This window comes from Crotalus tigris, unplaced genomic scaffold, assembly GCF_016545835.1.
Source record: "Crotalus tigris isolate CLP2741 ecotype Arizona unplaced genomic scaffold, ASM1654583v1 scf7180000024291.2576520, whole genome shotgun sequence".
NCBI classification, from domain to species: Eukaryota; Metazoa; Chordata; class Lepidosauria; order Squamata; family Viperidae; genus Crotalus; species Crotalus tigris.
Genome location: NW_024100464.1, coordinates 1,317,885 through 1,339,162, shown reverse-complemented (window position 1 = coordinate 1,339,162; position 21,278 = coordinate 1,317,885). Strand labels below are relative to the sequence as shown.

The following is a 21,278-nucleotide window of genomic DNA, read 5'->3' as shown; positions in this document are numbered from 1 at the left end:
GGAGAGGAGGGTCTGAGGGAAGTCCTGCCTTAGTCCTGCCCTGGTGCCCTTTCACCACCCCCTTGCCCCCTCCTCCTGGCCTGTCATGGAGTCTCCTATCCTATTGCTAAGGAAGCTTTGGATACAAAGCTGGGTTTCCTCCCATGGAGAGGGAATGGGCCTCTCTCTGACTTTGCCTTCGTACCCATCATGAGCCAACTGGCTAAGGAGAGCAAGCACAGCAGCAGCAGCCTTGAGAAGGAGGTAAGTGCGGCTGGGTGTCCTCTTGGGGAAGTGGGGCTGGGGTTGGTGCTGCAGATGCTCGAGGGCCAGGCTGGGTGTTTGACCTCTGCTGCCCAGGGCTCTGGGCAGCCCGCGCCACCATCTAACCCCCCCCCCTCTGCATGGCCTGAGAGGAACAGTGAGGCTCCTCCAGTGGACCATGCCTTGGCACTTGCCCTGGTCCCACCCCCTCCTGCCAGAGACCCTCAGATCTGTCCCACTCCTGCCCAGGCTCCCACAGGCACCCTTGATGCGAATGATGTAGAACTGACCACGCCCCCAGTAGGCTACACCCACTCCATCCACGCCCACCCAGTAGGCCACACCCATCCTGGCACACCCACCTGGCCCCCCAGAGGCCAACCGCAATGCTGATGCGGCCCTCAATAAAATTTGAGTTTGATACCCCTGCTCTAGACAACCTAGGTAAAGCCTCACACTCAGCAGTTTCTCAAACGCAGCATCCTGAACATTAAATGTTTAACACTGAGTTTATCTATTTTTCGCTCCCTTTCCAAAGACAGCGACTTACAATTAGTAACATAAAAATAATAATAAATCAATGGAAACTTGGATAGGGCCCATTGTTCAAACTTGAACAATGGGTCCTATCCAAAAAATGAGTTTCAATGTGGAGAAAAGCAAAGTTTTACATTTAGGCAGGAAAAATCAAAGGTACTGTAAGGACCTACCCCACTTTACATCTTAAGAAGACAGAACTCTTGGAATATCTCTTCCAACAGGCATCTTTATTAAGAGAAGATGGTTGCAGGCGTTCTAGACAGGATCTGGGGGGCCAACCCCTACCATTCAAGGTTTTAAGTGTTCCCAAGCAGCCCCCACCCCACCGTCCTTCCAGCGACAATCCCAGGCGTTACATTTCCACCTCCTTTTCCTCACAGCTGGCAGAATGGAGACTTCAGAGAGTAGTAGATGAAAGGTGATTGCCATATTGTTATGGTCAGTCCTCTTGGTGAGATCCACATTCAGTCCCTTTGACGTTTTAATGAAGTGAGAGCCATAAAACCCCTTTGCTCATCCCCCTTCGCCTTCGTAGTATGACAGAATCCAGAGAGGGCAGAAATGGGGTTTTCCATAGTCGATAACTAGAAATGAAATATAATTGGATTCTGACAGGTACAAGTACAGATCAGGCGAGACCTGGCTTAAAAACAGCAACTGTAAGAGGGACCTTGGAGTCCTAGTGGAGGATCACTTGACTATAAGCCAGTAGTATGCAGCAGTAGCCAAAAAAGCTAAATACAATCAGGGGTTGTATAACCAGAGGCATAGAATCAAGATCACACAAAGTATCAGTACCGCTTTATAAAACCATATTAAGACCATACCTGGAACACTGCAGCCAATTTTGGTCACCATATCACAAAAAAGATGTTGAGACTTTGGAAAAAATTCAAAGGCCTGGAGTCTAAAACATACAAAGAATGGCTGCAGGACTTGGGTTTGGCTAGTCCAGGGGTTGGCAACCTTAAACACTCAAAGAGCCACTTGGACCTGTTTCCCAGAGAAAAGAAAACACTGGGAGCCACAAAACTGGTGCGAGAGAGAGAGAGAGAGAGACTCTTTGTCTCTCTCTCTCTGCAAATGGTGGAGGAGGCTGGGAGCCACGGGAGAAGGCTCAAAGAGCCACATGTGGCTCTGGATCCGCAGGTTGCCAACCCGTGGGCTACTCTAAAGAAAAGAAGAAATAGGGGAGACATGATAGCAGTATTCCAGTATTTGAGGAGCTGCCACAAAGAAGAGGGGGTCACTTTATTCTCCAAAGCACCCGAGGGCAGGACAGGAAACAATAGTTGGAAACTGATCAAAGAGAGAAGCAACCTGGAATTAAGGAGAAACTTCCTGACAGTGAGGACAATTAACTAGTGGAACAGCTTGCCTCCAGAAATCGTGGGTGCTCCATCACTGGAGATTTTTAAAAAGAGGCTAGACACTTATTTGAGATGATATAGGTTCTCCTGCTTGAGCAGGGGGCTGGACTAGAAGACATCCAAGGTCCTTCCAGCTTCTGTTCTGTTCTATTCCCTTTCGAGGTTCTGATTTTTCTGAGACCCCCATGGATGGAGGAGGTTGTTATCATAGCTTTCTACCTGGAGGGAATTAAAAGAGATTGAAGCATGCACCTGACCTCACTGAACAGGAATGAATTCTATATTGTACACATGGATGGGAACAAGGACACAAGATTGGTGTCTGCCTCTCCCCATCTCATGGTGTTGGCACTGGTTTCTAAACTCCTGCTTCAATCTTATTGGCTTGCTTATTTGCACCTCCTGTTCATTTGCTCACTTTCAACAGTGCATTCTATTACCATATTTTCCAGTGTATAAGATGCTTTTCTAAACCATGAAAATCTTCTCAAAAGTTGGGGGTCGTCTTATACGCCCAGTCGTCATATACGCCGGAAAATACGGGTACCAAAAGAAACCAAAGAGGTTGGCCACAAACGGTTCAGTTATAAGAATTGGATTTGCAATGAAGAATTTTGCAAGTGGGGCCATTAGAGGAACAAGAACATCCCCAGAAATTATTTCATTTTAAGCGCAGCAGCTCTTTGCACCGCAGAGTGGCGGTTTTCGGTAGACACAGAAATATTTCCCAGGGTGGAATGGGACGAGGTAATTGGGCTGCTTTTACGTGCCTTACCACGGCTCACCCCAGGCGGGCCTTCTAGCTCTGCCTCTTTCTCCCTGCCGTTTTCCAGGGCTATTTGGCTGCAGGGGACATTTAAACGAGCATCCGGGCTGCCAATTCGCACGGCAATGCGTAGGCCACCTTGGACACAGGAAGGCGAGCCAGGAGGGAAAGGGAAGAGGAAGGCGTGCTGGCCAGCAAAAGTGTGGGGAACAGAGAGCCTCGCAGGCGGAGCAAGCAAACTTACAAAAAGGGGAGCCCTCCCTCTCTCACACACACACACATAAACACACACGTGCGCGTGCTTTCTCTCCCTTCTCTCTCTCTCCAAAGGCACCAGAACAAAGTACGTGGGGGAAGGGGGTGCAGCCATGCAGCGAAGCCTGATCGGATTGTTATTAACTGTCATTGTGGGGGCAGGGGTGGCAGCCCCCCCTCGACCACTTACGAGTACATCAAAGCAAGCTCCTCACCCCTTGGCGTGGGGATTGGCTGTCCGGATGAGAGTTTAAGTGTCCCACGCCAATATGCCAATAAAACAAGGCTTCTGTTGTCCTGGAAACACTTCCACCACCACCACCCCCGCCGGGGAATCCAGGCATCCAGGCCGCCGCTGTTCTTCTGCCTGACGGAGAATCCCACGAAGGAGCTGCGGGGGGGGGGGGGTGTGAGACGCCTGGAGGCAAGTTTTTTCTTTAGCAATAGGCACTGCTGTGGTAGAACCATTAAATATAGTTCCAATTCAGCATGCAGGTTTTTTCCCTGTCACTTTTAAGATTAAATGCAAATAAAAGGGGCAACACAAGATGATATTAAAAAAACTATATAAAACCTGTGTCAAAGAGTCACCCATTTTTGGAAAATATTAATTTTTTTAACTGGTATTTTGTGGTTACCGTGTTTCCTTTTTCCTAAAAAGCATTAATTGCATTAGAAATTGAAACTATGGTGAAAAAGTATATTTCAAAATTCCAAAAAGATAATAGCTATAATACAATTGCATGGCTGGTGGTCAGTATATACCTTTTAAATTACTGTATTTTCCAGCGTATAAGACGACTTTCTAAACCATGAAAATCTTCTCAAAAGTTGGGGATCGTCTTATATGCCCAGTCGTCTTATACACCGGAATATACGGTAATATAGTTTTAGAGAAAGCAAGATGATTCCCTAATTTATATATACAATGATATAGAAAAGACATGTCTTTTTTTAGGTACCTGCAGTGTAATAGAAAAATATACAGCTTTATTTACCATATTATCAGTCGAATTGCTTTTTGATTTTAAAATGATCATGTTTATATTTTTAAATTCCTGTTTTTGTTTTTGCCTTTGTTTGCTGCCTTGAGTAGAAGGGCATGTAAATCAAATAGGTACATTTTTAATCCTCCAGAGTCCTTCATAAAACTAGTTGTAAAGCACACATCTTAAATATACTAAAAACTTTAACATTTAACAATATTTAACTGATATTTTCACTATATTATGACAGAAACAAAAGACATGCAACATATTCCATGACCAGTAAGTAATGTTTATTGACACCAATGTTTTTAGCCACAGAATAGAATTTGGAAGCAACATTTTATTAGAGCATGGTTCTTATTTCAGTGCATTAATGTTGAAGTTACCACTGAAGTCTCTTTGTTTGTTTTGTGCCTGACATTTTTGTTTGGTCGTTACTGTAATTGTTAAATGCAAAGATGTAAAATGTTGCACCTGGGAATGGTTCAGAAACAGTGACTATTAGAAAATATAGCCCCATGCTTATCAACTGAGAGCAGATCTCATCTATTTTACTACAAGGTGCTTACCCCAAGGAGGTAGAGGGTTTGGTGAATTGGTATAGTAAAAACAGCCCAGTTTTAAGCATTGGAAAAATTAAAGAGATCATTGTTGATTTCAGAAAAGGCGTATTAATGATTCACCTGTGGAGATGGTTAGCAACATGAAATTTCTGGGTGTGCAGCTAACAAGTAGGCTGGCTTGGTTGCTCAATAGCAAGACACTGCCTGCATTTTCTGTGTTGCATGAGAAAAGTACATCTTCCTTTCCTTATCCTTACCACTTTCTATAGAGGGATGATCAAGAGCATCCTGTCATATTGCATTACAGTCTGGGTTGGAAGCATCATTGCTTCAGACAGGAAGGTTGTGCAGAGTGGTGAGGATGGCAGAAAAGATTATTGGCAGTTCACTCCCTTCTATCCAGGACAGAGCATATAAGCGATGCTTGAGCATGGTCCGCAGAATTATCTGGGACACTACACAACTTGTTACCTTCTGGGAGGAGGCTTTGTGGTATCTGAAGCAGAACATCCAGATTCAGTCACAGTTTTGTTCCATACAGTATCAACCTTGTGAACTCTCAAGCTTCCTCTTTCCGCTATGTATTCAAGATGGACAGTGATTAATATTTATATGTTTTATGTATAAGGGTGTAGGTATATACAAATGTATGTATATAGCATGTCTATATGTGTATTATGTATATGTACACTTTTGAGAGCAAGCAACAGACTATCATTTTTAATGTGTGCTAGTGTGCTTGCAGTAAAAATGGCAAAGGTCTGTCCATCTATCTATCTATCTATCTATCTATCTATCTATCTATCTATCTATCTATCTATCTATCTATCTATCTATCTTTATACAGTTATAATCATACTGATCTCTCACCCGCTTTCAAATGTAATTCACAATGCTGATTTTGATTTGTAAAACCTTAAACAACTGGGAAAAAGTATCCTAAATATCACCTTCTGACTCAAGGATCTGCTTGGATATTGGGATTGGTTGGTCTCTAAGATATACAGTATTAAAACACTTCCTATCCCCCATTATAGCTAATTATATGTTGTCCTTAAAATAATCTATCCAGGGAAGTTTGTCCATTATCATCACCCAGAATTAAAAAGGAAAATAAAACAAATTAAAACAAATAATTGAAAATCAAAAAGAAATCCTATACATTATTTTAAGATGAAGTGCACGGAGATGGAGAATCCACTCCCACCCTTAGGGTCAGTTAGGCCAGGATTAGGAGTCTGAGAGCCAACACTTTGGACTGTCGTCAGCCGCTTTCGCCCTGGTCAAGACTGGGTTCTCCTAGCAACGGGCGTGGCAAGTTTGGCTGACTTGGTCTCAAGAGCAGGAAGACAGAGCAAACCCCATTGGTGGATTCTCCATCTCTCTGCACAGGAGATGGAGAATCCACCAATGGGACATACCAAAGCCTCACTGTCCCAATGGGAGGGAAACAGACAAGGTAAGGCATTCAGGTAAGACAACACCCCCTCTCCAAGCAACACACATTTTTATTTGGAAGTAGTAATCTCAATTGGTGTAGCCAATATAGCTTAAATTGTACTGTAGTTTAGTTGAAAGCAGAACCATTAGTATATACTGTGAATTAAATTAGCGTGCTCAGATGTTGATAAAGCTCAACTTTATTTTAAGATATGAATATGCTATTTTTCTTAATATTTGTACTCTTTATATCAGGCAACTGACAGTGGGATTCAGCATATAGGTAAGTAGTTGTTGTATAGACTTTTTAAGTATGCTTAATTCCTTTATTTGTAATTATTAAATACTATGAATATGCACAAAACAGATTTATTTTGAACCCAGATCAAATCATTGTGGTCTGGAGGTTCTGAGAAATTGTCTCAGGTCAGCCACAATTTACCATAACATTTTGGTGGTTCCAAGCTTTGGATAACACAAAATCTGGGCAAGGCAAGCAGACCAAAGCTGGTGCTTTTCCATCTTTGTATCTCCCAGGAGGTATATCTCACCTGCCATCTGATGTGTGGACATTGTTATATTTATGTCAGCGAGACCTTTTCTGGAATCACTCTGCTTATAGAAATTTAGAATTTCTCAAATGAACATCTAAATATGAGAGCTTAGAGCCAACCAAACTAAATTATTCTATCAACCATCTCTTTCTTCCTTCAGTCAATAATACCGAAGAAACTATAAATGTATTTATCCTACTTTGTTAGATCTTCATAGTTAAATGTTTCAGAGAAAATGGAAGATTTTTCAGTAAACATGCCATATGGGAATACAAAATGAAGGCAGCAAAGTATTCAATAAAGGAGAATATTTGTAGCTCAGAGTTGAAATGAGGGGTCCTTGGTATTCTCTGAGCTTTATTGTTTTCTTGCAGGTGTTTCATTACCCAAACTAGGTAATTGCATCAGTACTAGTCACTGATGATGTTGCCTAGTTTGGGTAATGCAACATCTGCAGGAAAACCAAGTTCAGAGAGCACCAAGGACCCCTCTGGCAATATATATTTACTGTATGAGGATAAGACAAATTCTAAATATAACTACAAATTCTAAGCATCATAAAATGTTTATCTAAAACTCTGCTTAATACACGAAGAATATTACATTTCTTAGACAATAACAGCTCCATACTCTCAGGTTTCTGAAAAGATGTTGCCTTTTTTGCAGGATCAGGATGCTTAGAATTGCAATCTTTTATCATTCTCATTATTTTGGCTTATTGTTGTTAGTTGCGAAGTCGTGTCCGGCCCATCGTGACCTCATGGACAACGTTTCTCCAGGCCCTCCTGTCCTCTGCCATCTTCTGGAGTCCATTTAAGCTCACGCCTACTGCTTCAGTGACTCCATCCAGCCATCTCATTCTCTGTTGTCTCCTTCTTCTATTGCCCTAAATCTTTCCCAGCATTAGGCTCTTCTCCAGTGAGTCCTTCCTTCTCATTAGGTGGCCAAAGTATTTTGAGTTTCAACTTCAGGATCTGGCCTTCTAAAGAGCAGTCAGGGTTGATCTCCTCTAGGACTGACTACTTTGATCGCCTTGCAGTCCAGAGGATTTGCAGGAGTCTTCTCTAGCACCATAGTTCAAAGGCCTCAGTTCTTTGGTGCTCAGCCTTTCTTATGGTCCAACTTTCACAGCCATACATTGCAACTGGGAAAACCATGGCCTTGACTATACGTACTTTTGTTGGCAGGGTGATGTCTCTGCTTTTTAGTATGCTGTCTAGATTTGCCATAGCTTTCCTCCCCAGGAGTAAGCGTCTTTTAATTTCTTGGCTGCAGTCCCCATCTGCACTGATCTTGGAGCCTAGGAAGGTAAAATCTGTCACTACCTCCATTTCTTCCCTATTTGCCAGGAATTGAGAGGGCCGGATGCCATGACTTTGGTTTTCTTAATGTTGAGTTTCAAGCCAACTTTTGCACTCTCTTTCTTCACCCACATCAAGAGGCTCTTTAGTTCCTCTTCACTTTCTGCCATTAGAGTGGTATCATCTGCATATCTTAGGTGCTTGATATTTCTCCCAGCAATCTTAATTCCAACTTTGGATTCATCTAGCCCTGTGTTTCTCATGATGTGCTCTGCATGTAAGTTAAATACAGCCTTGCCTGACTCCTTTCTCAATTTTGAACCGATCAGTGGTTCCGTGTCCAGTTCTCACTGTTGCTTCTTGACCCGCATATAGGTTTCTCAAGAGACAAATAAGATGGTCTGGTACTCCCATCTCTTTAAGAACTTGCCACAATTTGTTGTGATCCACACAATCAAAGGCTTTAGCATAGTCAATGAAGCAGAAGTAGATGTTTTTCTGGAACTCCCTAGCTTTCTCCATCATCCAGCATATGTTGGCAATTTGATCTCTAGTTCCTCTGCCTCTTCAAAATCCTGCCTGTACTTCTGGAAGTTCTCAATCCACATACTGCTGGAGTCTAACTTGTAGGATTTTAAGCATAACTTTACTTGCATGTGAATGGTGCGATAGTTTAAACATTCTTTGGCATTGCCTTTCTTTGGAATTGGAATGTAAACTGACCTTTTCCAATTCTGTGGTCACTGTTGTGTTTTCCAAATTTGCTGGCAAATTGAGTGTAGCGCTTTTACTGCATCGTCTTTTAAGATTTTGAATAGCTCAGCTGGAATACTGTCACCTCCAGTAGCTTTGTTGTTACTCAGATTTCCTAAGGCCCATTTCACTTCACATTCTAGGATGTCTGACTCGAGGTCAGTGACCACCCCATCATGGTTATCGGGGACACCAAGCTCGTTCTTGTATAGTTCTTCTGTGTAATTTTGCCACCTCTTCTTAATCTCTTCTACCTCAGTTTGGTCCCTGCCATTTTGGTCCTTTATCATGCCCATCTTTGCATGAAACATTCCCTTCATATCTCCAGTTTTCTTGAAGAGATCTCTGGGCCTCCCTATTCTATTGTTTTCTTCTATTTCTTTGCACTGTTCATTTAAGAGGGCATTCTTATCTCTTCTAGCTATTCTCTGGAATTCTGCATTCAGTTGGGTGTATCTTTCTGTTTCTCCCTTGCCTTTCACTTCTCTTCTTTCCTCAGCTATTTGCAAAACTTCCTCAGACAGTCATTTTGCTTTCTTGCATTTCTTTTCCTTTGGGATGATTTTAGTTGCTACCTCTTGTACAATGTTGCGAACTTCCATCCATAGTTCTTCAGGCACTCTGTCTATCAGATCTAATTCTTTAAATCTATTTGTCACCTCTACTATATATTCATCAGGAATATGATTTAGTTCATACCTGAGTGGCCTAGTGCTTTTCCCTACTTTTTTCAATTTAAGCCTAAATTTTGCAACGAGAAGCTCATGATCTGAGCCACAGTCAGCTCCTGGTCTTGTTTTTACTGACTGTATAGAGCTTCTCCATCTTTGGCTGCAGAGCACATAGTCAATCTGATTTCTATGTTGACCGTCTGGTGATGTCCATGTGTAGAGCCGTCTCTTGGGTTGTTGGAAAAGAGTGTTTGTTATGACCATTGTATTCTCTTGACAAAATTCTATCAGCCTGTGCCCTGCTTCATTTTGTACTCCAAGGCCAAACGTGCCTGTTATTCCGGTTATCTTTTGGCTTCCTACCTTAGCATTCCAATCCCCCATGATGATAAGAACATCAATTTTTGGTGTTAATTCTATAAGGTGCTGTAGGGCTTCATAGAACCAGTCAATTTCATCCTCTTCAGCATCAGTGGTTGGGGCATAGACTTGGACTACTGTGATATTGAATAGTTTGCCTTGGATTCGCACTGAGATCATTCTGTCATTTTGGAGATTGTATCTCAGTATTGCTTTTCATACTCTTATAAATCATTTTCTTTTAGATAAAAATCTGTTTAGTATTTCCATATTTGTAGTTAAAAGCTGTAAAATGTCACATTGAGACTCCTAACTCAGATATAAACCTTGGATTTATGATTTTATTAAATGTACTTATTTACAGATGTCTTAAGGATTCTGACAGAGAGATTTCTACCTCACATAAAACTTTCAGAATTGGAGAAAGTTTTTTTTTCCAAAATATTTCCAAAGGTATGATATTGTATGTTATGAGCTGAAAAGTGTGAATTAATAACTAGTGTGTGTGTGCAGGCATGCACATACATATGCACCTTTCCATCTTGCCTTCCTGGACAAGTTATTGAAGTTTTCTTGGCAAGGTTTTTCAGAAGTGATTTGCCATTGCCTCCTTTGTAGGGCTGAGAGAAAGTGAATAGCTCAAAGTCACCCATCTGGCTTTGTGCTTAAGACAGGATTACAACTCACAGTCTCCTTGTTTCTAGCCTGGTGCATTAACTAATAACTACTGGCTCTAATAACTACTGGCTATGTTCATAGATTTCCACTTACAATCTTCCATTTAGATCAGTGAGTCTGTCTTCCTTGCTTTTTTTCCTGTTTTCTTTATTGAAAGGGTTTCTGGTGTAGGGAGGGGGTTAAGCTAGGGAAAGGTTTGGGGAAGCTCTTCCTGAAGCTCTTGCCTATGTATGCAGGTGGCTGGCTTCTTCAAAAGCTAGCAAGGGCCAGGAAAGGTTTGCAGTCTCCCGATGGCCACCTAATTGGGGCAGAGGCCCAGCCCACCACCTATCACCCAGCCCCTTTGTTGCCTAAGCATAGAGGCTTGTTTAGAAGCCTCTTGGGCATTGGAATGCAATGCTAGGCACTAATCTACCTGGGTTCCTCCCCCTGCTGGGCTGCTTTTGACTTTGCAAACTTTTTGTTGCTTGTCTGCCTCCTTTATGGACCCAGCTGGTTCTGGGCCTCCCAGGGCTACCTCCACCCATGCTCGCTTAAAGACCCATGTGTTCATTTAACTTCAGCATCAGAGCAAGAGATGACGGCCATTAAGCAAGGTAGACATACTTAATGGTTGTCACCACTTGCAACCGTAATGGGCAGGCTCCATTATGGTCATAGATTGAGGGCTACCCATATGCTTCTTTAATAAAAAGATTATGTAAATATCTATATACCTAAGCACAATATAAAAAGTGTATTGTGGGATCAACCAAATTTAATTTAGCTAAGCATTGGCTGGAATCTAAAAAAGCTACAATAATTCATATGCAGCTGGAATTTTGTTTAGTATTTGCTAGCTATCCCCCTATGGCCCCTTGGCCCTCCTCTTTCTCTGCCAAGTTGTCTGTTAAATTTGGAGCTTCTATTGTAGTGCTGTGCTATTGCACTGCAAGAAAATAAAAGCTGGGACTCCTGTTCCCTAATGCTCATGCTCTTTAGTTTCTTTCTAGAGATCTCTGAAGGAACTTAAATAGGATATCTTAATCCAGTGTCTGCTTATATGAAGACTTTTTGTTTGAGTGTCCTGGCTGATAACCACTACATAACTTGAATTTCTCTTGTATTTGTTAAAAGCTATCAAGGGTAGTAAATGTCATCCCATTTTATAACAAATCATGTTTCGTTTGTATTTAATTTATTGCTTTCAGTTAATATTGTTTTAATTGTGATTGTTTTTGTTCAAACAGACCGTAGAATTATTTGACCTTTTATTATATGAAATATCCAATGAAGTCAAAAGGTTAACAGATAAGAATGTACAGTTAAACATGATATTAAGAAACAATCTTCAGGTAAATCTAGCTCAAAGAATTGTCCATATCTTTTTTTATATACAATTTTAAGATTTTGGGGCTAATTTATACCAACTACAAAAAGTAAATCCACTGAAAATGTATGAGCAGTTGCTGTTTTTGTCCTGTTGCATATAATGTGTCTATGGCTGTTTAAAAGGCATCTGTATCTATTCCCATTATTTTTTGGATGAAAAAAATGTAAGAGTCAATTGTGAATTGTCTTGATTTTTAGTAAAGTAAAAACTGAAATGTGTTGAACATATTTTGCAGATTTTTATTAATATTTGATGTGCTTCTGCCTATTCTCATCCAGGCTAAAAATATAAGGAGAACCATTAATGCTGTATGCTTTGAAATAGAATCATAGGGTTGGAAGAGACTTGGAGATCTTATAGTCCAATCTCCTCCCCATGGCAGGAGCTCCTATACTAGACATGTCAAACACAAGGCCTTCAGATTGGATCCGGCTTACAATTGGCCGATATTTGGCCCCTGGGGATGACCTGGAGATGGCGAGGGACTGGCCCCCGCCGCCCTTGCCCTGGCCAGCCCGGCAGACCCCAAGGCGTGCGCACAGGAGAGAGTGAGCACACAGGGGCCGACGGTATCTGGCAGCAGAGGCTGCACAGCCCACTGTGAATACTGGGCCAGCCCTCCAGCAGCAGTGCTCCAGCAGCATGCGGAGTCGGGGGGGGGGCATGTGATGCGGATCGCTGGACATATCTACTCTGTCCCAGCTCTTTGATTGGAGAGCAGGTCACCACTGGTCATCTCAGCCCACTTGAGAGTCTTGCTCTTGGCCTACAGGTGGAGCGCATTCCCCTCACGGACCTCAGTACCAGCCGCCAGCCGCTCATACAAGTCCATTAGGCCATCGCCAAGAGCTGCAGGCCCACCCAGCACAAAGGAGGCGAAGCGGTCGGCTAGGAAGCCCGAGTAGAGGTGGTAGAGCATGCCCAGAGCCAGCAGGCAAAAGGCCACCCCAAGTGGGGAAAGCCAGATTCCCATTGGCATCATGGCCGCCCAGGCCCAGCAGAGATGGGGGGGAGACACGCAATCCTAGCTGGGACTGGGGGGCCCTGGCACCGATGGGGATCCGGCTTTCCCCGCTTGGGGTGGCCTTTTGCTTGCTGGCCCTGGGCATGCTCTATCACCTCCTACTCGAGCTTGCTAGCCAGCTGTTTCACCTCCTTTGTGCTGGGCGGCCAGATGGTCCAGGCAGTGGCAGTGGCCTAATGGACCTGTGCGAGCTGCTGGCGACGGCAGCCCAAGATGGGGCCAAAGTATGTTATGTGCATGAGGGAAACAGGCTCCACACACAGGCTAATGGCAAGATCTGCGAGGGGGCCAAGGAGATGACCAGCAGCAACCTGCTCTCCAACCACAAGCAAAAATATATGGGACGGAGTAGGTGCGTCTGACGGTCTGCATCACGTGCCTCCCCCTTCCTCTACTCCATCTGCTGCTAGAGGGCTGGCCCAGTATTCGTAGCAGGCTGCAGAGCCTCAGAGTGTGCTGGTCGAGGGGCTGGCAGGCTGTGGCTGCTGACAGACACCGTTGGCCCCCAAGCACTCGCTGGCCTCTGTGTGCAGGGGCCAATGGTGTCAGGCAGCAGTAGCCACGGCCCCTGCCTCACCTTGCCTTGCCCTACCGAAATGGAACCCCTGCCCTGCCTTGCCTTGCCCTGCAGGATGAACCTCCTGCCCACCGCCCCACCCACCAGAGACCTCCTGGATCTTCCCCTGCCCGGTCCCCATAGGCGTCCCCCCACGAGCAACATCAAGGTGGCCACACCCACCCAGTCTGTCATGACCACCGCAGCCACACTCACCCAATGGGCCATGCTCCCCTGCCCTACCCCCGAGAGCACCACAATGCTGAGGCAGCCCTCAATGAAATTGAGTTTGACACCTCTGTCCTATACCATTCCAGACGAATGGACAACATTCAGTTCCTAGTGAAACTTCTATAGGGTTTAGATTTTGCTCTCATGTTGTGAAGACAAGAACCTACTGTAAATATCTTTATAAACTGAAAAAAATATAATTGAGTAATTTTCCAGTTTCTCAGTAACCCCCACAATATATAATTACTGTGTTTCCCTGAAAGACCCAGCCCTAATTTGATTTTTTGGGGTGGCCATAATATAAGCTTTACTCCAAAGCTTTAGGGCACACTCCTAAAAATCAAGGTAGGATAGGGGTAGGGGGGTGAAGCTGCCCATGCGCCCCATATCCACTTACCTTACCAGTAGAACCACCTTAGCCAGGCCTCCCATGCCCCAACACCTGTCATTCCGCTGCTTGACTTCTGCAGCCTCTTGCCGCCACTTGTGGCCTGATGCCATGTGGCACATTGCTCCGTTGCCACTCCTTCTAGCAGGATGCCGCATGGCGCTTTGGGCTGCTTGCGCAGCACTTCGGGCTGCTTCTGTTGCTCGTGGCAGTAGATCACGTGGTGCTTTGGGCCATTTCTGCTATGAAAATGGCCCAAAGAGCCATGCAATGTCCTCCCATTGTGCAAGGAGCAGAAGCAGCCTGAAGCGCGTGAGCAACAGAAGCAGCCCTAAGTGCTGGGCAAGCAGCCGAAGCAGCCCAAAGAGCTGTGCAAGCACGGAAGTGGCCCAAAGCACATGAGCAGTGGCAATGGTCCAAAATGCCATGTGGCATCCTGCCAGGCGGAGTGGCAATAGCGCTATGCAACGCATGGCGTCCGGGCACAGGCGGCGGCAAGAGGCTGCAGAAGTCAAGCAGCGGCACAACAGATGTTGGGGCGTGTGAGGCCTGGCTGCGGTAGTCCTAAGGTAAGACATGAAATCTCTGAAATTAAGACCTAGTGTCTCTTTTGGAGGCAAAAATATATATCAGACCGAGTCTTAATTTCGGGGAAACATGGTACTAAATGTAATTTATATAACTACTAAAACTCTCATGTGTATAACCTTTAACTGAATGAAACTGTGCATCATAGGGCAACAATTTTTGAACCAAGGTACCCCAAATGGCCTAGATTACAGAACGCATCCAAAATCTGGGGCCCATGACTCCTGTGGAATTGAAATTTGACAAATTTGTGGCGCCTTCAGTGCTGCAATACTGCCACCCAGAGGTTCAGCAGACCAGTCATGCTCTAGTCAACTAGAGGTGGGGTAGACCAGTCCCACCATTGGCTGTTGGAGGGCAGTCAGCTGTGGTTAAGCCAGCAGGAAGTTAGAAGTTGCTCCTGTTATCACCACTGTTTTGTCCTTAGTTATTCTGTTTAGATAAGGAGATACCGTATTTTTTGGCATATAAGACGACTCGGCATATAAGACAACCCCCAACTTTGGAGCCAATTTGCATGCTTTGGAAAGTCATCTTATATGCTGGAAAATATGGTATCTTTGAAATGACAAACCAGCAGTCCTTAGTTTGTCTAATAATTTGCTAATAACATGTAATTTCAGAAAAAGCAATTAATTGCAACTGCTACTTTTTTCTCTTGAGTTGCTGGATTTTTCAGATGAATGTTTTTCTGCCCAAGGCAGCTATATTGTTAAGATCAACTTACTGTAGGTTGAACCTGCCACTGAACTAATAAAAAATATTTTTTCATACATATTCTCAAGTTTAAACATTGCCTTTGCAAAGAAACAAAATCAGTTTGATCTTTGTTTAGCTGACATCATTAGATGTAAACAAATCATTATATCTTTGTAGAATGGCTAAACATGGAGATATATATTTTAAAACTTATTAAAAATATTGATGTCCAAAGTATTTATTTTGTTATTCTTCTTTGAAGTAAAAATTTAACAGTTAAGTTGATAATTTTAAGACATCATATTTATGCTGCAATATTCTTTTTGCAACATTTATTGATTCTTTTATTAATATTTTTTCTTACAGGCCCTGATACATATGTTAGAAGTAATAACAGGTTGTGTGCAACACATTTGTAGTAGACAGGAGATGGTACCCTTAGAACATATCTATAGCCTTCCCTCTTCTGTTCTTCATGTAATCAAGAATGCATTTCTACACTGCAAGGTTAGTGAGACTATGTTTTGAAAATGAGCTGACAGATTCAAAACTGGTGAAGTGTCTGTGGAGATTCTCAGTCATCCAGGTCATAGTTATCCCAAAGGTGCTTTTTCACGAGGCAACTGGAGCTTCTTGTTTTTCTTTGAAGATGTTTTGCTTCTCATCCAGGCTCTGACTGGATGGTGGGGAATGGAAGCATTTATATTCCTTGTAGACAGCTGGTCATTTGCATTCAATTTAGAAAGTCATTGAGGCCACCTGGAGGTTTATCTATATCATCAGGATCACCTGAGTAGAGCAAATGGGCGTAGAGACTTCTTGGAACTGCTGAAAGAACTGTCCCAAAGGTTTTTTTTTTTTTTCAGGAGGCTTCCTTGCTTTTTCTTTGAAGACATTTCACCTCATCCAAGAAGCTTCTTCAGTTCTGACTACCATATTTTTCCAAAATAAGACTCGTTCTTACATTTTTTTGCCTCCGAAAGAGGCATTAGGTCTTATTTTCAGGGAATGTCCTAGTTTTTCCATGTACAGGAGGCCCACTTCTTCTGCTTGCTCACGGCCACTTGTAGCCGCTTGCAGGAAGCCATGCGGCACGTTGTGCCAGTGCCACCATCATGAGGTGAGACAAGTGGGGAAGGGGGTGGAGCTGCCTACACACCACCACCCGCTTACCTCAGTGCCCCTGCAGCCAGGCCTCCCACACCCTGACACCTGCCTCACCTCGCAATGGCGGCACCAACAGGAGCCCGTGTGGCTGCCGGCCCACTTCTGTGGCCACTCACTTCCTTTGGACTCCAGCAGTAAGACCTGAGGGTTTTTTTTTTCCGGCTGACCACGGGTTCTTCATGGGAAGTGAGTAGGGCGCTACCTTCAGTGCACCACACCCAGAGAAAGTCCAGAAAGAGGTGCTTCAGGTGCCGCGTTCCCTGCCTGCTGCACACAGCCAAAAGCCCACCGCTTGCAGTCCCACTGCCTGCCTTATCCAACGTCCTGGCCAGTGTCATCCGATGGAAGGCAGAGGCCCACCTCTCGGCACACTGATTGGCTGCAGGGACAGGAGCCTGGGACATTTGGTGAGTTATCCCTTGTGGCGCCATACCAGGGCCAGTCCCTGCTTATGCAGAGGGGTAAGAGAGCAGGCTGGCATGGGGGGGGGGGTGTTCCTGTCCAGGATCTCCCTGGAAGAGGGAGAAATGCTCCCGCCCATTCCTGCTGCTGCCGCCTTGGATAGAAGGAAGGCAACATGAGTTTTTCGGTGCCGAAGATTCACTGGACAGATGTCCAAGTCATGTGGAGCAAAAGTTTATGCGATGCAGGTGCTCCAGCCAAACGGGACAGTCATGGGGGAGGGGTCATAATGGAAACGGCCCATGAGTGGATCCGTTGCTTGAATTCTCTTGGTCCTCCTGCTGTCTGGTATAATAGAAATGAAAGTGGTCCAGAATCCCCATTGTTCAGCAACCAAAATGCCTAACCCTAACCCACAATGCCTACCTCCCCCAGGGCAACCACAATGCCTAACCCTAACCCACAATTCCTACCCCCCCTCCCCTTATAGGGCAACCACAATGCCTAACCTAACCCTAGCTCACAATGCCTAAAACCACCACCTCCAGGGCAATCACAATGCTGATGTACAACAATCTACATTTATTCAAATACAGTCATGTCGTTATCTTCTGGAACATTGTCATAACTGTCCAAACCTGGCCTGAATATCTTGTGACTCCATTTCCTGTAGAAACATTGGCCCCAATCTCTTATGTCCAGCAATAGAGCTCCTTAAATGAGCACTTTTTTGCCATGTAGCCTGCTCATAGTGCAGTGGCAACACAGCTGTCAGTGATTTTATCCCACAAATTATTCACTCAAGTCACGACCTCTGGCAGACTAGGCTTCACAAAGTTTCCACACTGATTTCTCTTCATTCTGTGTTTAATGTAGTCATTGATTTCCCTGTGCAAATGGTCCTTGAATGGCTTGTTTATTGCAATATCAAGAGTCTGGAGATAGGCAGTCATTCCTGCAGGAATCATTATTTAATCTATTCTTCTCTCTGCAAGGAACTGCTTCATGTTTTTAGAGCAGTGAGTGCTGGCTGAATCCCAGACTAGCAGATCTCTTTTGCTACTTCGCAGAACAAGTGAAAGCATTAAATTGATCCACTTCCTTATAACTGCTTGTGCACATCAGGCTTTTTCGGTTTCAAGAACACAAAATTCCTGAAACACGTTCAATCTTATATTTCTTGCCCTTAGTGATGATTAGAGGTGGGGCTTTGTTTCCATCCAGATGAATTGCCAAAATACAGGTAACACGTGCACTTTTGCAACCAGTAGAGGGAATGTAGATTGACGAGGCACCCCTCTGATCAATTATCATTTGAGATCCTTGGCCCATAAACATTGCAATTTCATCTATAGCAATCATGTTGGTATTTAGAAAAGTTGATGCCATCAACAAAGGATTTGAATGCAAGTGCACGTTTAATAAGTTCAGTGTCTTGCAGCTTGAACAGTGTTGTCAATCTTCTTAAGAGACAGTTCATATCGCTGAAGGAAGCCATCCAGCCTGTGTTGTGGTGCTTTAAATTCTTCTGGGGATATTTCTAACTGTGGTGCCATTGCAAGGCCAAATGCTTGAATATCAGCCCTGGCACAACCAAACCTTTGCTCTCCTTTCAGCAATCCATTCACAGATTTGTCTTCCAGTTCAGAAAATAATGGCTGCTCACCTGATCCACACTTGTGCTTCTTAGCATTTCCCTTGTCCACCTATTGACTGAGGTTATCGTACTCTACTCACCATTTTCAGACCATATGAAATCCAACTTCCCTTTGCAGAAAGCAATAAGGTTCTTGCCCCATTAGTCCTCCACAATTCCTGTCTTGAACATTACGGAATAGCTCTTTCTTTTTGCACTCATCTTGTCTGGGGGTCAAAATATTGTTCCCTAAATCTACCATTAAATTAGGGCATCAAACTTGATTTCATTGTGGGTTAGGGTTGGAATTAAGCATTGTGGTTGCCCTGGGAGGGGAGTAGGGGTTAGGATTAGGCATGGGAGGCCTGGCTGTAGGGGCCCTGTGATAAGTGGGTACAGGGTGTGTGGGGCAGTTCCACCTCCCCACCTGCTTCGCCTTGTGGCGGTGTACTGACATGCTGTGTGGCCTCTTGCTGCAAGCAGAAGTCAGCTGGTGGCCATGCGGGCTCCTGCTGGATGGAGCTGTTGGTGCCACTGCCACAAGGCGAGGCAGGTGTTGGGACATGGGAGGCCTGGCTGCGAGGGCCCTCAGGTAAGTGGGTGGGGGTGCATGGTGCACTCCACCCCCCCACCTGCCTTGTCTCACCCCATGGCAGCAGCACTACAAACAACCAGACGGTGTGATGGACTGGGCAGGCTGCCAGTTGTGCAGGCTCTTAAATAGGGCTTATTGGGGGGGGTAGGGCTTATATTAGAAACACACATAAAAGTCAAGCTAGAGCTTATTTTTGGGATAGGTCATATTTTTGGGGAAACACGGTAGATGGAGGGAAATGAAAGGATTTGTATTGCTTGCAGACAGCTGGTCATTTGCATTCTTTTAGAGAGTCGTTGGGACCATTTGGACGTTTACCTGTGTCCTGAGTAGTGCAAATGTGTGCCAAGCCTTCTTGGCTGCAAGATGTTTTTTTCTGCCCTTTGTCCCTTCACTATTAAAGACAGGCGCAGGCGGTTGGGGATGTGTCTGTTGTCTGAATCTCAAACTGAAGCACAAATGGTTCCTGTAGTCTGCAGTGTTTTCTGGAAATCCGTTCATACTCTCGCACCATTCGAAGGGTGTCCATCCCAAAGTGCATAGCTAAATGTCTATGGAGATTCTCAGTCATCCAGGTATGGTTGCCCCAAAAGTGCTTTTTTCAGGAGGCAATTGGACTTCCTTGTTTTTTCTTTGAAGACATTTCGCTTCTTATCCAAGAAGTACTGGAAGCTTCTTGGATAATAAATGAAACGTCTTCAAGAAAAAATAAAGTCAGTTGCCTCCTGAAAAAAGCACCTTTGGGACAATCATACCTGGATGATTGAGAATTTCCATAGACATTTGCTGAAAGGACTGTGTTGTAGAGATAGATGATGTTGTCTCCCTCCCCCTCTGTTAGAGAGGGCTGTTCAATTTTGACAGATGGCCTCTTTGACCCCTCTTTCAAACCAGTGGTCCTCTGTCCAAAATGTGGACTTTGCTGTCTTTGAAAGAGTGGCCTTTGTCTTTTAAATGCAAATGGACTGCTGAATTTTGTCCTGATGGGTTTATTCTCCTATATTGTGCCATGCATTTATGAAGTGGTTGTTTGGTTTCCCTAATGTACAGATCTATACATGGCTCACTGCATTGTACTGCATTTACCACATTACTCAGTTTGTATCTGGGTGTTTTATCCTTGAGGTGGACAAACCTCTCCTTAGTGTATTCTTGGGTTTGAAATGTGCACGTATGTTGTGTTGGCTGAAAATTCTCCTGAGCTTTTGTGATATTCCTACAACGTATGGAATGACAACATTGCTTTGTTTATTGTTTTCTTCTTTGTCTGTTATGGACAAAAAAGACCCAGCAGGAGCTGCTCCATAATAGACAAAGAAGAATAGATGCTTCCAAGTTTCTTGGACCATATCAACTGCTGATCTGGTAATCTAATAATTTTATTTTTGAATTTTTGTTTTGCTACAGAGCAGTGAATCTTTATATGCAGAGTGTTTCCACATGGTTTCTGATTTACTACAGTCTTTGTTTAAGGGGACCTATAGTTTGCAAAAAGAGTTTATGATGCTATTGGATATTTTGTCTGTAAATTCCTGTGCTACTGAAGACAGCATAAAAATTATGGCATCAGGTGTGTATTTTTAAACAGATCTCACTTTATTAGTACATGGCACTAAATGTTCAAATTCTCTTTGATGAACATTGATGTTAAAGAAAGATAATTTCATGAAAGTAATAGAAAGTCTTCATTGACTATATATTCAACATAGCCATCTATTGTATTCAATACTGATTTTTGTCTTGCATTTTATTTTTATATTTATTTTCTCTATAGTGATTCACACTATGCTGGAGATCTGTTCTGCTATTTCCAGCATAGATCATGCACTTCACGCAAACACATGGAAGTTTATAATCAGGTAATTTTAAGCTATCAATTGTATTAATTATATAATCTGGAGTTTGAAATGGAATTGGATAGGGTTTCCATCCTGCATTCTGTATCTTGCAGTAGCACACGGGGAATGTTGGGAGTATTCAGTAGCAGAAGATGTAGACCTATCTTCTCTCTTCATTGTTTCACTTCAGCTGGTGTACAGAGGCTTGATTTTCCCAAGTAGGAGGACTACTAAGTCTTCAAGACTTTGATAGACCTCCATGAATGTATCTAATACCCCTTTAAAGCCATCTAAGTTAA

The 21,278-nt window shown here is 43.7% G+C and overlaps 1 protein-coding gene across 8 annotated transcripts in view; it reads left to right on the top strand.

Annotated features, from left to right (window-relative positions):
- The window catches only part of CUNH1orf112 (chromosome unknown C1orf112 homolog), a 132,903-nt gene that overhangs the window by 1,395 nt on the left and 110,230 nt on the right, over positions 1–21,278 (top strand). For 5 of the 8 annotated variants that reach the window (XM_039323991.1, XM_039323989.1, XM_039323990.1 and 2 more), the window contains exons 2-7: positions 6,410–6,449; positions 10,170–10,258; positions 11,713–11,817; positions 15,708–15,848; positions 20,549–20,711; positions 20,916–21,000. In XM_039323991.1, coding sequence (XP_039179925.1) covers positions 6,410–6,449; positions 10,170–10,258; positions 11,713–11,817; positions 15,708–15,848; positions 20,549–20,711; positions 20,916–21,000 — 623 coding nt within the window. Of the gene's footprint in view, positions 1–189; positions 244–3,605; positions 4,443–6,409; positions 6,450–10,169; positions 10,259–11,712; positions 11,818–15,707; positions 15,849–16,207; positions 16,916–20,548; positions 20,712–20,915; positions 21,001–21,278 lie in introns of those variants that run through there. The other 3 variants (XM_039323993.1, XM_039323994.1, XM_039323995.1) reach the window with 3 other exon arrangements.